This window comes from Rhinolophus sinicus, chromosome 10 (assembly GCF_057876585.1).
Source record: "Rhinolophus sinicus isolate RSI-liver-muscle chromosome 10, RSI-T2T, whole genome shotgun sequence".
NCBI classification, from domain to species: Eukaryota; Metazoa; Chordata; class Mammalia; order Chiroptera; family Rhinolophidae; genus Rhinolophus; species Rhinolophus sinicus.
This window is the reverse complement of record NC_142510.1, coordinates 2,503,049-2,517,124: the sequence shown is the minus strand read 5'-3', so window position 1 is coordinate 2,517,124 and position 14,076 is coordinate 2,503,049. Positions and strand designations below refer to the sequence as shown.

Genomic DNA, 14,076 nt, shown 5'->3' with positions numbered 1-14,076 from the left:
CCTAGGGTATCCATCCTCCTGTGACTCCATTCTTCTGTGCCAGCTTCCTTCCATTTACTGAGTCAAAATCATCCATATGCTGATAGGAATTTAGGTTCAACAATATACGTTGGCCCCAAGTGTCTTCAGTGCCATTTCAAGTTTCATTCTCATCACTGATTGTGCTTATGTCCTCAAATATCTGAACTAGATTCCTGACATCAAAATTCCCCAGATTATTTGTCCAGTACTTGGTGTGGTTTTGTCCAGCTGTGTTGAGATGTAATTGACATATAATATTGTGCAAACTGGTTTAAGATCCCAAACCTGGAGGAGCAACACAGGGGCATACGTCTTAATGTTCCACCAGAAGGCAACCGAGACCCAGGGTTTTCTGATCCCCAGCCTAATAGTAGAAGGCAACCCGGACAGGCTCATTCTACCCCAGGATCCGATGGAAGTCTCTCTGACATCAGGTGACTCTGACCCCCCCAGGAGGAGGAATGGATAGGGAGCCCTACAAATAGTTAGGGGCCAGGAGAAATACTCTCCTTCCCTAGCAGGGCTGAGGTGCCCCTCCCTCACAGATACGTACTGAGGCACAGGAGCGAGAGGGACTGACACAAGTGACCCCACCCGGGAAGCCTTTTTGTCTCCACAGGCCGGAGACACCCCTCCCAGCAAGACTCTGGAGTGGGTGGCCGGTGGGACCATCAAAAGGGACCCAGCCACAGTAAGTGGCCGGGCCCAGGAAGCCTTGTTGACTCTATGGGCCTGAGACTCCTAGTTTCCTGCCCAGATGCATGAGGGCAGCCAGGAGCCGGTGGGAGGGAGACCCAGACTCAGGAAGCACTCTCTGCACCAGATAGGCAGGTAGGACCCTTAAAATACTTAAACTACTTTGAAGTACACTTAATAAAATGAATTATCAAGACATAGTGTTGGAGAATTTATCTGTAAAACATATGTGACAATGTACTAGTATCCAAGATGTTTTAAAAAGTCCTACAACTCAGCAGCCCAGTTTCAAAGATGAGCAAAAGATTTAAATAGATAGTTCATCCAAGAAGATATAGTAATGGCCAATAGAGACATGGAAAAGTGTGCATTGTCAGTGTACATCAGGAAAATGCAAATTTAAACCACGATGAGATACCTCTGCCTACCCACCAGAAAGGCTAAAGTTACAGTCTGACGATACCAAATGTTGGTAAGGATGTGAAGCCACTGTTGGTGTCATAGAAAACGGCATGATCAGGTTAGAAAACTGCCTGCCATTTGTCCAAATAAAACTAAACACACATCTACCCTATGCAATCCATCAGTTAAGCAAATATACGGTTAAGATTTGTGCATTTTATTGTATGTAAATTTTACCTCAAGAACTATAAACAAATACTGAATTCTAGTAAATGCTAAAGTATTTTGGCAGAAGTGTGCTAATGTCTCCAACTTCCTCTGCAGTGCATCCAAAGGTTAAATGTATTGATAAATATAAATTCTATACATATTACATACAAATTTATATAGATACATACATTTAAATTTGTATGTATTGTATATAGTATGAATTACATACATATACCTCATTTTCCTCTTTGATGCACAAGGCAGCATACTTGTCAATAAATTGCTTTTTGAACCAGAAATCCATTCTTTCACACTCTGCTCTTTGACGCTGTAACTACATTTCTGGTTTTTCAGCCAGCTCTGTATGCGACTCTGCTAATAGAAGGCACTAGAGGCAAGACTGGGGGAAGAGGAAACTTGAGCTTTCCTGTTGGCTTTCTGTCTGCCTGTAGTTCCGTGACTGACATCCCAGCAACACTTCTTTATTTTGGCAGCAGCACTTTCTCCCCATAGCAGCAGCCAAATGCAGTTTGCAGATTGTCCAACACTTTTCAAAATCAGCCTCTCCACACCCTCTCAAAAATAACTGGTCCTGGGCAACTGGAACTCCTTCTCAGAGGCCTAGGTCCCAGTCCCAAAGGACCTTTCTTTCAAGCTCAGAGACACAGCTCTAGCTGACTTGTGTCCCCACCTCAGAGGTTTGGTTTGCAGCCCCACAGGATCTCTCCTCTCAGTTTATAATTTTTAGTAATTCCTGACTCTTGATTTTGTTTCCTTCGTCCTAGGGCTGGTGGCTGCTTTCTGCTGTTGCTACCTGGTACCTAAGAATTCTCTCACTCTTTCAGTTATCTAGAATGATTTCTGTTTTCTGACTATACCTTGAACAGATACAAAGCTTTCTATTGTGTAGAGGTACCATAGTTCACTCAATCTCCTATGTATGACCAATTAAGTTAATTTCAATATGTTTCCTCCCCAAATAATGTTAACAGCAAACAAACGTGTGTATATGTTTTCTTCATATTGTTGGAAGCATATATTCCAAGTCTTCCTGGAAGTAGGATTGCTGAATCAAACAGTAAATACATACCCATATGTGGTTTTTGTTAAACATTCCAGATTCTCCATTACAGTAGTATCCTTTTGCATCCCACAAGCAACAAATTAAACTGCCTGCAGCCTTATTAATAGAGTTTGTTGTTAAGGTTTTGATTTTTCCAGTGGGGTAGGTAAGAAAGAAATCTCTGGTTTGAATTTGCATGTATTTCATTGTGTGACGTGGAGAAGCTTTTCGGTACATGGGCCATGTGTATATCTTGTTTTTGTGAACTGTCTCCAGTTGAGAGGACTTCCAATGTAGATGTGACGGGAGCATACACGTTGTGCTTGGAGTCGGTCATTGTCAGCCATTCATTGTCACTTTGACATCAGATGAGTCCCCTCTTTCAGGTCACATGGTTTTCCATATGCTCTTACTTTTTCTTTATTTCTAATACTTGCTTTGCAGTTTGTTTGGTTTTAAGCGTAGTTTGTTTCCTGTTGCTACTTCTAGGTAAAATATCATCTGCGTTTTGTTAGGATACCAAGGAGTTTCAAGTCGAAAGATGTGTTAAACTGGAAAACATCCTTACTCTTTCCTTCTTATACAACGTCAGGACCCAGGAACCCAGATGACAATGATGGGGGAAGTCCTGGTGAGCAGGTCCTTGCTTTGTTACCACATTTGCATACTAATGTATGCATATATATATGGTTCTATTGATGGGTATACATATACAATGATATATATAAAATAAATCTGTTTATTCTTAACTTATTGTGATAGTTTTAAAAATTAAATTTGCATTCCACCAAACAACTTTTCAATCTTAAGTATTTGGCAAACCTAAAAAATACATAGATGTATATAATTTATATCATGCTTTATTCTCTTTCAATTCTCGTATCAATATATCTATCTTTATGTAGTTGTGGTTTAGTGTTATGCTTTCCACACATTTTCATTTGTTGACCTTGCGTGTTCATATCTATATACAATTTTCTTGATTTGATCTAAAAGTTTCACATTGTGATGGTAATTTTTAATTCATATTTTTATTTTGCATATTATCATATGTCAAAAGCCCTTACCTTTGGGTTTACTGACTATCTTGAGATTTTATCTTTAGCAAATATTAAATAAAAGAAAAAAGCTATACGCATTCTAGCATTAGCAACAAAAATTGGAAACAGCATAACCAGTAAAAGAATAAATGAACCTGTTAGACAGTCATTAAAAATAATTCTTACAGACTCGTTGAGAAAAAAAAATTTTAAGCTGAACATATAGGTACCTGTACGAGTTAGCTAAGTGAAGATGGGTGGGGAATATTCTAGGCAGCGCAAGTAAAATCAGCAGACACATGTGGGACAGGATGCCACATTCAGGGAAGTGTATGGCCTCTCGTTTGCTTGCTTTATTTGTTGTAACAGTGAGAAGAGAGGGTCCCTGTGGCAGACTGTCAGAGATGAGGCTAGGAGGAAAGAAGGTCACTAAAGACCTAGTGTGTACAGTGAAGAAGTATGAAATTTCTCCTGGAAGTGATGAGAGACAAAGGCATAGCAGTATTGAGCATGAACGGGAGACATGACATGAGGTGGCAGTGATGCATCTCTCCAAGTAGTGACACTCATCGTTTATCTTTAGTTTCTGTTTGTATCTGAATCCAAAATTTTTGTTTTATACTATTGGTGAACAAAAAAGATTGTGACTTAATGTTGCACAATTTATATAATAATTTATGTACTTGATCAAGATATTTCCGAGTAACTTTTTCTCCGACATTGGGGTTTGATTGTGTCATTTCACTTCTCAATTGTGGCATATGACTTGAGGACAGGCAATATAGCCTTAGGTTTCCTTAAAACAATACTATTTGGGGGGAAATGTTAGAGAGAGAAGGGAGAATGAAGGACTAGAAAACATTGAAATTAAGAAGGAGTAAACAAAAGACAAGGGTACAAAGACTAAGACAGATGGACAGAGAAGTGAATAGAAAACTAAGATCCATTCCGTGAAACAAGGGAGAAATGGGAAACTGCTTAATATTGTAGTTAACTCACCACTAAAGAACCCTTTTGATATTTAAAAACTTAAAAACAACAATCCTTTTACAGAATAGAGAGAATTTCAAATAAAATAACCCAAACTTTATTTAAAGATTTATAATTATTCAAGAATTCCATATATATTTTACATATATTACTGGTTCCAAATATTAAAAGTACCTTTTTCCAATTTCTGATTTTGTACGTGTTGTCCTTTATTGAACAGAAATCTTTAATTTGGTGTAATTCATCATTTTTTCCCATGTGGTCTATTCTCGGTTTTCATTTACAAAGTCCATCCTTACTCCTAAGTTCAAAAACATTCTCCTGCTATTCTCTTTTATGTTTTTCCTTCTACAATTTGGTTGTTAATCTGTGACAAGTTCACATTTGTATGTGGTCTTGTTTCTAACATATGTATAATTAGAGTCCTTGAGGGATAAGAGAGAAGAGGACAGAAAAAAAATGTGTAGAAAAATAGCTGGAAGAGTTCTAAATTTGATTAAAGACAATAATTATAAAGTGGCTAGAGCAGATACATACATATATATAAGGTAAAATAGATTTCAGAAAAAAAGGTCCAGTTGCTCAGGAGGATGTACGAATTATAAATGTGTATGCATCTATTAGGTTGGTGCAAAAGTAATTGCGTTTTTGGCGATTTTTTTTTTTTTTAACCTTTTAAACCACAGTTACTTTTGCACCAACCTAATAACTTCAAGATACATGAAGCAAAAATTGACAGAATTAAAGGGGGAATTCGGCAATTCCACAATCATAGATGGAGATATTAATATCCTCTCAGCAATTGACGGACCATCTAAACAAAAAAATTGTAAAGTAGCTGAATAACATGAAATATGAATAACATTTTCCATTTCTGTGAACTGATTGACATTTGTAGAACGTATACTCAACAGTGATGAATATATATATATATATATATATATATATATATATATATATATATATTTTTTTTTTTTTTTTTTTTTTTTAAGGGACACATGGTATTTTCACCATGATAAATAACTCTTACACTGGGTTATAAAACAAATCTCAGTGAACTGAAGAAGATTGAAATCATATAGTGTATGTTCTCTGGTAGAATTAAATTAGAGTCAATAAGATGGCAGTTGACCCTTGATCAACATGGGGGTTAGGAACACCGACCCCCCCCCATGCAGTCAAAAATCTGTGTATAACTTTTGACTCCCCCAAAAACTTAGTTTTACCGTGGTGTCTACTAGGAATTGGTTCCAGGATTTCCCGTGGATACCAAAATCCACAGATGCTCAAGTCCCCTGTACACAATGGCGTAGATGAATGCATACAGTTGACCCTCGGCCTCTGTAGACTCCCACCTGTGGATTGAAAACAGTACAGGTATTTATTTTTAAAAATCCACATATAAGTGGACCCACGCCTTTCAAACTCATGTTGTTCAAGGTTCAACTGTAATTAGAAAAATTGGAAATATTTGGAGATTAATCAACATATTTTTAAGTAATCCATGAGTCAGAGGAGAAATCACAAAGACATTAGAAAAGATTTTATATTGAATAATGAACAAAGATGACATGTTCAGGTTTGGGAGCAAAATTTGAGGGATACAATGCTTAGAACTTTATCACTTTAAATGTTCACATTATAAAAAAAGAAAAAGTCTAAAATTAGTTATCTGAGTTCCAACCTTAAAAATTAGTAGAAAAAAATCAAATTAAATCCTAAGCTGTCCTTTTGAGTGGCTGAGTTAGTTTCAGTGAAACAATTTTCCTAGGGCCATTCTGCATTACTTACTAGAATATCTGTCATTCTGAGTTTCATTTCTTTTTTTACATTTCCAAATCTTCATCTCTCTGATAATTAATTTTTTAAAAATATTTTATTGGGGAAGGGGAACAGGACTTTATTGGGGAACAGTGTGTACTTCCAGGACTTTTTCCAAGTCAAGTTGTTGTCCTTTCAGTCTTAGTTGTGGAGGGCGCAGCTCAGCTCCAGGTCCAGTTGCCGTTTCTAGTTGCAGGGTGCGCAGCCCGCCATCCCTTGCGGGAGTCGAACTGGCAACCTTGTGGTTGAGAGGACGCCCTCCAACCAACTGAGCCATCCGGGAGGCAGCTCAGCTCAAGGTGCCGTGTTCAATCTTAGTTGCAGGGGGCGGAGCCCACCATCCCTTACAGGATTTGAGGAATTGAACTGACAACCTTGTGGTTGAGAGAACACTGGCCCATGTGGGAATCAAACCGGCAGCCTTCGGAGTTAGGAGCTTGGAGCTCTAACCGCCTGAGCCACCGGGCCGGCCCCACACCAGTAAATTTAAGTTCTGTAGGTGACAAGCCATGAGTTACTTGAATTGCCTTGCTTTTTGTGTGTTGGAGCTGTCGCTTAATCTGTTTTACTTGACAGTGTTTGTTTTCTCACATAGGGTACATCAGTGAAGGTTTCCTGGCTGTCCAGCAGGCCTTAGATAAGGCCATCATGCTGTATCATGGGAACAGTGCTGCCCAGAAGCTGTTTGACGGCATTAGCATCTTCATACAGAGATTTCCACACCCAGCTTATTCTCTTGATGAATTAATTTGGATCACTAGTGATTTATTCCCCTTGATATTTGTTCTCATGTTCTCTCCAATTGTACTTTCCATCATGCGATTCCTTGTGTGGGAAAAGCAAGACGGATTGAAGGTAATCCCAATTATTTTCTGGTAAAGTTTCTGTAAAGATTTTCTTTTAGGCTTGTGGAGCACTTTCATGTGGAGAGTTGGATTATTTCTACATATTCAGCATTGATAGGTAGATGTTACACCTGGTAGCAGCAAATTACATCCCAGTAGGTGCAAACAGGAAAGGAAGTAATGTCACTTTTCCAAGCTGGCAGAATTTCAGAGGCAAACTGTGTGGAGAGCAGCAGAAAGGGAAACCCTGAAGACAAGAAGGGAGACAGAAAGGTCACTAGAGGAATTTAAAGTCTCTAGTACTTGGAGTAACGGGGAACTTCAAACACAACTCAACGCTTGGCTCACTGAGCATAAATTCCCACACTTAGGCCTGTTTACCTCGATATCTACTCCCCTGGATAACATGTCTGAGTTTCAACAAAAAAGTACAAGTCTCACCAAAAATTAAGAAAAAACACAGTCAAAGAGGCAGATCAGTCATCAGACTCAGATAGGACACAGATGTTAGATCTCTCAGACAAAGAATTTATGATTGTGATTAGTTAAGTGAAAGGCTCTACAGGGAAAGGTGTGTGCGGCCAGGGCCCTCAAAACCACTCCACTTTCTGAAGTTCAGTAGAAGGACTTGTGGGACTCAGCATATCCTCACAGCTGGAATTGATTTTAGTGGTTTAGTTCATATCCACAGCTGGATCATAAGAGGAACTGTCACAAGCAAAGCCTGGAGGAATTCATCTGCAGGCCTCCTCAAGTAATCTCATAAGAGGTCACACACAGTACACTCTTGCCCCAGGAATGAAAACCCAGCAGCATGTCTATGATTTCCTGTCCGGGGAAGTCCATTAGACACAGCACTCACAGATTTGATGGCGCGCTGGTCATCTAGGCATCCGTTGCCTAGCATGTACCAAAATTCCAAACTCCTAGAAAGCAGGTCTCCTGCATAAACCATACTGTTGTCATATGTGCAAATGGTTCAGCACAGTCACCCCCCTATCATTGAGGGAAAGTTTTATATCAGTGGAGAGAATAGCTTACCATCCAAGTTCCCCTATACCAGCCAAGGGCCAACCTTGCAGACATGTCTTTCTGATAGTCTCAAGCCATCTTTGTTAGCTCATTTCTGTACCATACATAACATGCACGATCAGCTAGGTAATGCTGTCAGAGATCAAAACTGTAAGGAGTCATATAGAATTGCTATTATAGAAATAAAAAACATGCTAACCAAAAGGAAGAATACCTTTGACAGGCTCATCAGTCAACTTGACCTTGATGAGGAAAGAATCATAGACTTGAATACAAGATTGTTGAAATCATACAAACTGAAATGCAAAGAGAAAACAAAATGTAAAAATCTAGAAAAAAGTATCCACAAGGTATAGGACAATATTAGATGGCATAACATGTACATAATTGGAATCCCAAAAAATAGATGAGAGAATAGCGCTAAAGAAATAATGGCAGAGAGTTTTCCAAAATTAATGTTAGATTTCAAACCACAGATTGAAGAAGCTGAGAGAACACAAAGTAGGATAAATACCCCACACACACACACACACACCCTTGAGACATACTGTATTCAAACTGCTGAAAACCAAAGACAGAGAAAATCTTGAAAGCAGTCAGAGTGGGGAAGAAGACTTTCCCTATAAGAAACAAGAATAAGAAATACAACCAATTTCTAACTTACAATTAGATTAAAACACACACACTCACACATTTCTCTAGCATTCCTGGAAGTAGAGTATAATATGAAAGAGATTCTTAGTATTTCAAAGTTTAATGTGAAATGTTTTCTATTTTGGTCCAATAGGATTGAAAAAACATTCCTGAACTTAGGAGAAACATGTTTTAATGCCAGTACGGCCGTGACAGCGTCATTTTAATCAACACACTATCTGAGCATTGATTTTTCTCGTTCACAAAATAGAGATGACATCCCCCTTTTTTATAGGTTTTATGGGAATTTAATTTGTAAAATATATGTGAAAGCATTACGAATTGCTGACATATGTAATACTTGATTTGTGTTGACTTTTCTGCAGGAGTACCAACTTATAAATGGACTTAGAAACTGGATGATCTGGGCTTCGTATTTCTTCACAGTCTTCTTTTTTTATATCATTATTATCTCTTTGATATGTGTGTTATTGTTTGTCAAGGCAAGTGTCTCATTTTGTGCTGTCTAATAGAAATAAATGAGTCACATATGTAATACTAAATTTTTAATAACCAGTAGAAATTTTAAAGTATAGAAGAACAGGTGAAATTAGTTTAATAATAAATTTAATTTAACCCAATGTATACAAAGTATTTCAACATAAAACAAATTTAAAAATTGAGGTATTTTACATTCTTTTTTGTACTAAGTCTTCAAACTGCAATGTGTGGCTGGCTTATTGGTTTATATTTACAACACGTCTCAATTTATATGCTGTCTTTTCATTAGAAGTACCAAACTGTGTATTTTAACTTAAATGAGAAATAACTAAAATTAAATGAGAATAAAAATTCACAGTCACACTAGCCACATTTCAAATGCTCAATAGCCAGAGGTGGTTAATATGTACGGTATCAGACATCTTAGCTCTAGCTGACTGCAGCCTGCTGCCGCTGTCCTCTGAGAGGGGTGAAGGCACCGCTCACAAGTGTGGGTGCTTAGTCTCAGGCTGCCAGGAAGGTCAAATGTGGCTTTTATTGTCTCCACTATGGAAACTCACATACTGCTGAGTCTCTGAGAGAAAAAACCTTTCTGTAAGGAAAAGTTATTTAGTTGGCTTTCCATCTCATTGAGCTTCAGTCCCTGAGCCAGCCGTGTGCGCGCTCTCTTCAGGGCTGTCATTTTCTCCCTCTCCCCTTATGTTTACGTGACGCTTCTTAATGTGTGCCTTACAGCCTGTCACACTTGTTTTATTGTAGATTGTCAATGAGCCAGTCTTCCGCTACAGTGACTGTAGTTTCATCTTTGTCTTTCTTACATGTTACGCCATTGCTTCAATCTTCTTTGCCTTTATGGTTAGCACCTTCTTCAGTAACGGTGAGTCCAAGACTTCTCCTGTAACACGATTTCTGTTTTAATTGGACATAGTAGGATCATGTTGGGAAGCTCCTCCTAGCCACCTCACGTATGGTCTTGGCTTACGTTCTATCATAGGAGATGAAGGGCACATGAACTGATTTAACAGGAGGTAAAGAGACCATTGAAAATTAGTATGACCCAATATATATATATATAAAGAATATATAAAATAAAGTTGTCACCAGTTAGAACTTAGGATACTTTCTGCAGATGTTGATTTCAAATCACCTCTGAAAGCATGTCAAGGAATGGAGGTATTCATTCATTCATTCATTCATTCATTCATTCATTCATTCATTCATTCCTTCATTCCGTATGTTCTTTGTGCACTTAACTATGTGGCAAGACTGTGTCTCATACATAAAGACAAAGGAAAAGTAATTCTCTATGTGAGTTCGCACAAGGAAAATATGTGTGACCGGATAACCCCAAATTGGTCTATTAAAGATTTTATAGAAATGATTCTCTATTAGCAATTTTATAATCACTCCCCAAAAGATTAAGGTGTATTTCTTTTTCTGGACCACAGGTATTAACCATTATTCCTCCCGTATCTTTCTCCTTAAGTGACCCATCAGACTATCATCCCTATTGAACTATTTTAGGGTATAAATTTAGTTTTTACAGGTAAGACTTAACTGTCAGGTAATTTAACTTTTAATGTATTATCATAGATATCATCAGCTGGTGGGTTTTCACAATTCACAGTCAGTATTCGCAGTTGTGCAGAAAAGAATTAACACAGCAGGCCTATTCTTAGAAAAGCCTGCTTCAAGGTTGGCCTTTGGCTGGCATTTGGGAACTTAAATTTTGGGAAGATGCTTTCCATTGATGGCTAACCCCCCCCCAAAAAAAAAATCCCAAAAGATAACATCTGGTGGCGAGGATGTGGTGAAAAGGGGACCCTCGTGTACTGTTGGTGGGAATGTGCACTGTTGCAGCCACTATGGAAACAGTTCACAGGTTCCTCAAAAAATTAAAAATAGAATTACTATATGCTGCAACAATTCCACTTCTGGGTGTATACTCAAAAGAATGCAAGGTAGGATCTCAAAGAAATATTTGCACACCCATGTTCCCAGCAGTATTAAACCCAAGTGTCTGTCGGTGGATGGATAAAGAAAATGTGGTCTATACACACAATGGAGTGTTAGTCTACCTTACAAAATAAGGAAATTCTTCCATTTACATCACCATATGCGAACCTGGAGAACAGTATGCTAAGTGAAGTAAGCCAGACACAGAAAGACAAATACTACATGACACTACAGAATGGTGGTTGCCAGGGACTGTGGGTCGAGGGGAGCAGGGAGCTATTAGTCAACGGGTACAATGTTTCATTGTGCAAGGTGACTAAATCTTAGAGCTCTACTGAACAGCGTAATGCCTGTAGTTGACTGGATTGTACACTTGAAAATTTGCCAGGAGGGTAGATCTTATGTGAAGTTTTCTCATAACAAAAAAATAAAGAGGGCAGGAAGAAACTTTGGAAGGTGATGGATATCTTTATAGCCTAGATTGTGTTGAGGTTTCTTGGGTGGACACATATCTTCAAACTCATCAAGTTCTTTCTATTAAATATGTAAAGCTTTCTATGTCAATACCTAAATAAGGTGATTGAAAGGAAGAGAAAAATGGTGATTTATAAGCACCATGTTCTAACCAACTGAGCTAACCGGCCGCCCCCCAAAAATGGTAATTTATAGCATTATAATTTTATTTGGGTATTTTTCACTTTTTTCATCGATGATTTTATACCCTCTTGGTGATAATCTTGACAAGAACACTTTTCCTAGCATATAGGGTCCCACACATACAGACCTAACCATATCCAGCATCGGTAGTTATTTATTTATTCAACTATTTTTTCTTTTGAGTATCATGCTTTAGATTGGAAGCGTGTGTTAAAAACTTCATCAAGGGCTTTTTATTCTACCCGTAATTTCAAACTCTGAAAACACTAAGTATATTCAACTTAAATTAATAGTGATGGTACACATTTATAATTTCTTAAGCCAAGTGATCACGAATAAATTTTAGAAAGGAAAAGGAATTTTCCATAGCCCATGTATGGGTCAATCTTTGTTTAAATGACTCTAACTATTTATCACATGTGGTAAATATCTATACATGAACACACCTTATACATTAATTTATTCATTCAACATATACTTAGCACATACTGTGTACCAGACATGGGTGATACACAGCAAGCAAATTCCCTGCCCTCATACAGCTTACATTCTGGTCCTTTATTGTCGTATAAAAAGTTGTTTGTAGTCATTATTTTGCATAGTGCTTTAAACTGACCCTACACTTTCTTTCTTATTTGCAGTCCGTTTGGCTGTTACTGCTGGAAGCATGCTATATTTTGCCAGTTTCTTTCCATTTAAAACCATTACTCAATACTATGAACAGGTAACCCTCACCAAGAAGGTGGCTGCCTGTCTCAGCTCCAATGTTGCTTTGGCGCTGGGCATTAATCTTATGCTCAAGTTGGAAATAAATGGTAAGTGTTCGCCTTGCAAATTTCACCTTTGCTATTTCATCCCTAAAAAGGTAGAATAAGGCAGTGTGGGTGGCACAGTGAGTGAGGAGGTAAGAAATGTTAGAAAAATTATTTATCCCCAGATTTGTTTGTTATGAAAGCAATTATGTGAACTGTAAAAAAAATAATTTGAAGTGTGAAAAAATTTAAAAGTTCCCATCTCTCCACAAAACCCCCATTACACTCTTAAATAAAATAATTTTAAATCTCTTAATCTACTACTTGCTGTATTTCACCTGATACTATATATTAGACCTTCTCCTACAGAGACACACTCCATTTTCTTTTCACAGAGTTGTGTAATATTCCATTATAAAGGGGTCCTATAATTAACTAGTTCTCTGTCAATGCACATTTCAGTGATTTCCAATTTTTTTGCTGTTACCCACAATAGTACACGTATATTTGCTTATACAATATGCATACTAATATAAATAAGTTATTCGATATAAAAATGCTATTTTGTAAGATATTCGTAGCTTAATTTAAATTGCTAGTATAATAACCTTCAAAAAGAGAAGACCAATTTATTCTCCAGCAGCACATGAGTTTTTCTACATCCTTTTCGGTAATGCATTGTACTACTCTCATGTGAAAAAGCAAATATAGCTTCCTTATTTCCTATAAGTAGTTTTCCTCTAAACTGTACATTACTGGGCTGAAGAAAATAAATGTAATGTAAGTGTAATCCAATGATTTATTCACATTCTTCTGAATCAGTCAGTCTTTTAGCCATCTCTCTTGTATTCTTCAAGATGGTATGTGTGGGGATGGGAACTTAGGAATCTCTTACAGTGGATGGAAATGGAGACCTCAAATCTCTGTGGTATCTTCAGATCTTTTGCCTCTATAGTTGAGTACCTAGCCTGAGCTGACGTTTGTGTGGCCTGTTTGTGTGGCCTGTGTAGCACAATGGACTGGTTCCTCATCTGTTAGAAGTGTGGTTCTGGCTGCTTGCCCCAGACTTAAAGCCCTCATCCAGTTGTCCGCCGTTTTCTGGCCTTCTCTGAGACTTTGGCCTTCACAAACACTTGGAAAGTTATACAAGCTCTGACTGACTTTTAAGATATGAGGAGCCAGTAGCTCCACTTGAGGCCCATTTATCTAGCCGCCTCACTGTCCACTACCAATGCCACCGTCACAGTGTTGGATATTTCTACATGATCCCACCAGAACAGTTCTCCAGGGTTTTCCTGAAATAGGGAAACCTGTGACTCATGTACCTGTCCTCTGTCCTTTGCCCTCACTCTTTTCTTCTTACTGGGGCGAGGGGTACCTTTCCTCCTTGTTTTCCTTTCTTGAATGGACTTCCTTTCCAGAATGACATTTGCATTCCTTTCCAGAATGACATATCT

General features: G+C 38.0%; 1 protein-coding gene across 15 annotated transcripts in view; it reads left to right on the top strand.

Annotated features, from left to right (window-relative positions):
• The window catches only part of LOC109458211 (phospholipid-transporting ATPase ABCA3-like), a 73,292-nt gene that overhangs the window by 6,805 nt on the left and 52,411 nt on the right, over window positions 1–14,076 (top strand). For 11 of the 15 annotated variants that reach the window (XR_016022502.1, XR_016022503.1, XM_088801174.1 and 8 more), the window contains 5 exons: window positions 2,882–3,023; window positions 6,839–7,098; window positions 9,140–9,256; window positions 10,014–10,131; window positions 12,509–12,682. Coding sequence is in view for 13 of the 15 variants with exons in the window: in XM_088801174.1 (XP_088657300.1) it covers window positions 2,882–3,023; window positions 6,839–7,098; window positions 9,140–9,256; window positions 10,014–10,131; window positions 12,509–12,682 (811 nt within the window). In the remaining 2 variants the exon portion in view is untranslated. Of the gene's footprint in view, window positions 1–2,881; window positions 3,024–5,670; window positions 5,800–6,838; window positions 7,099–9,139; window positions 9,257–10,013; window positions 10,132–12,508; window positions 12,683–14,076 lie in introns of those variants that run through there. The other 4 variants (XM_088801178.1, XM_019751672.3, XM_088801179.1 and 1 more) reach the window with 4 other exon arrangements.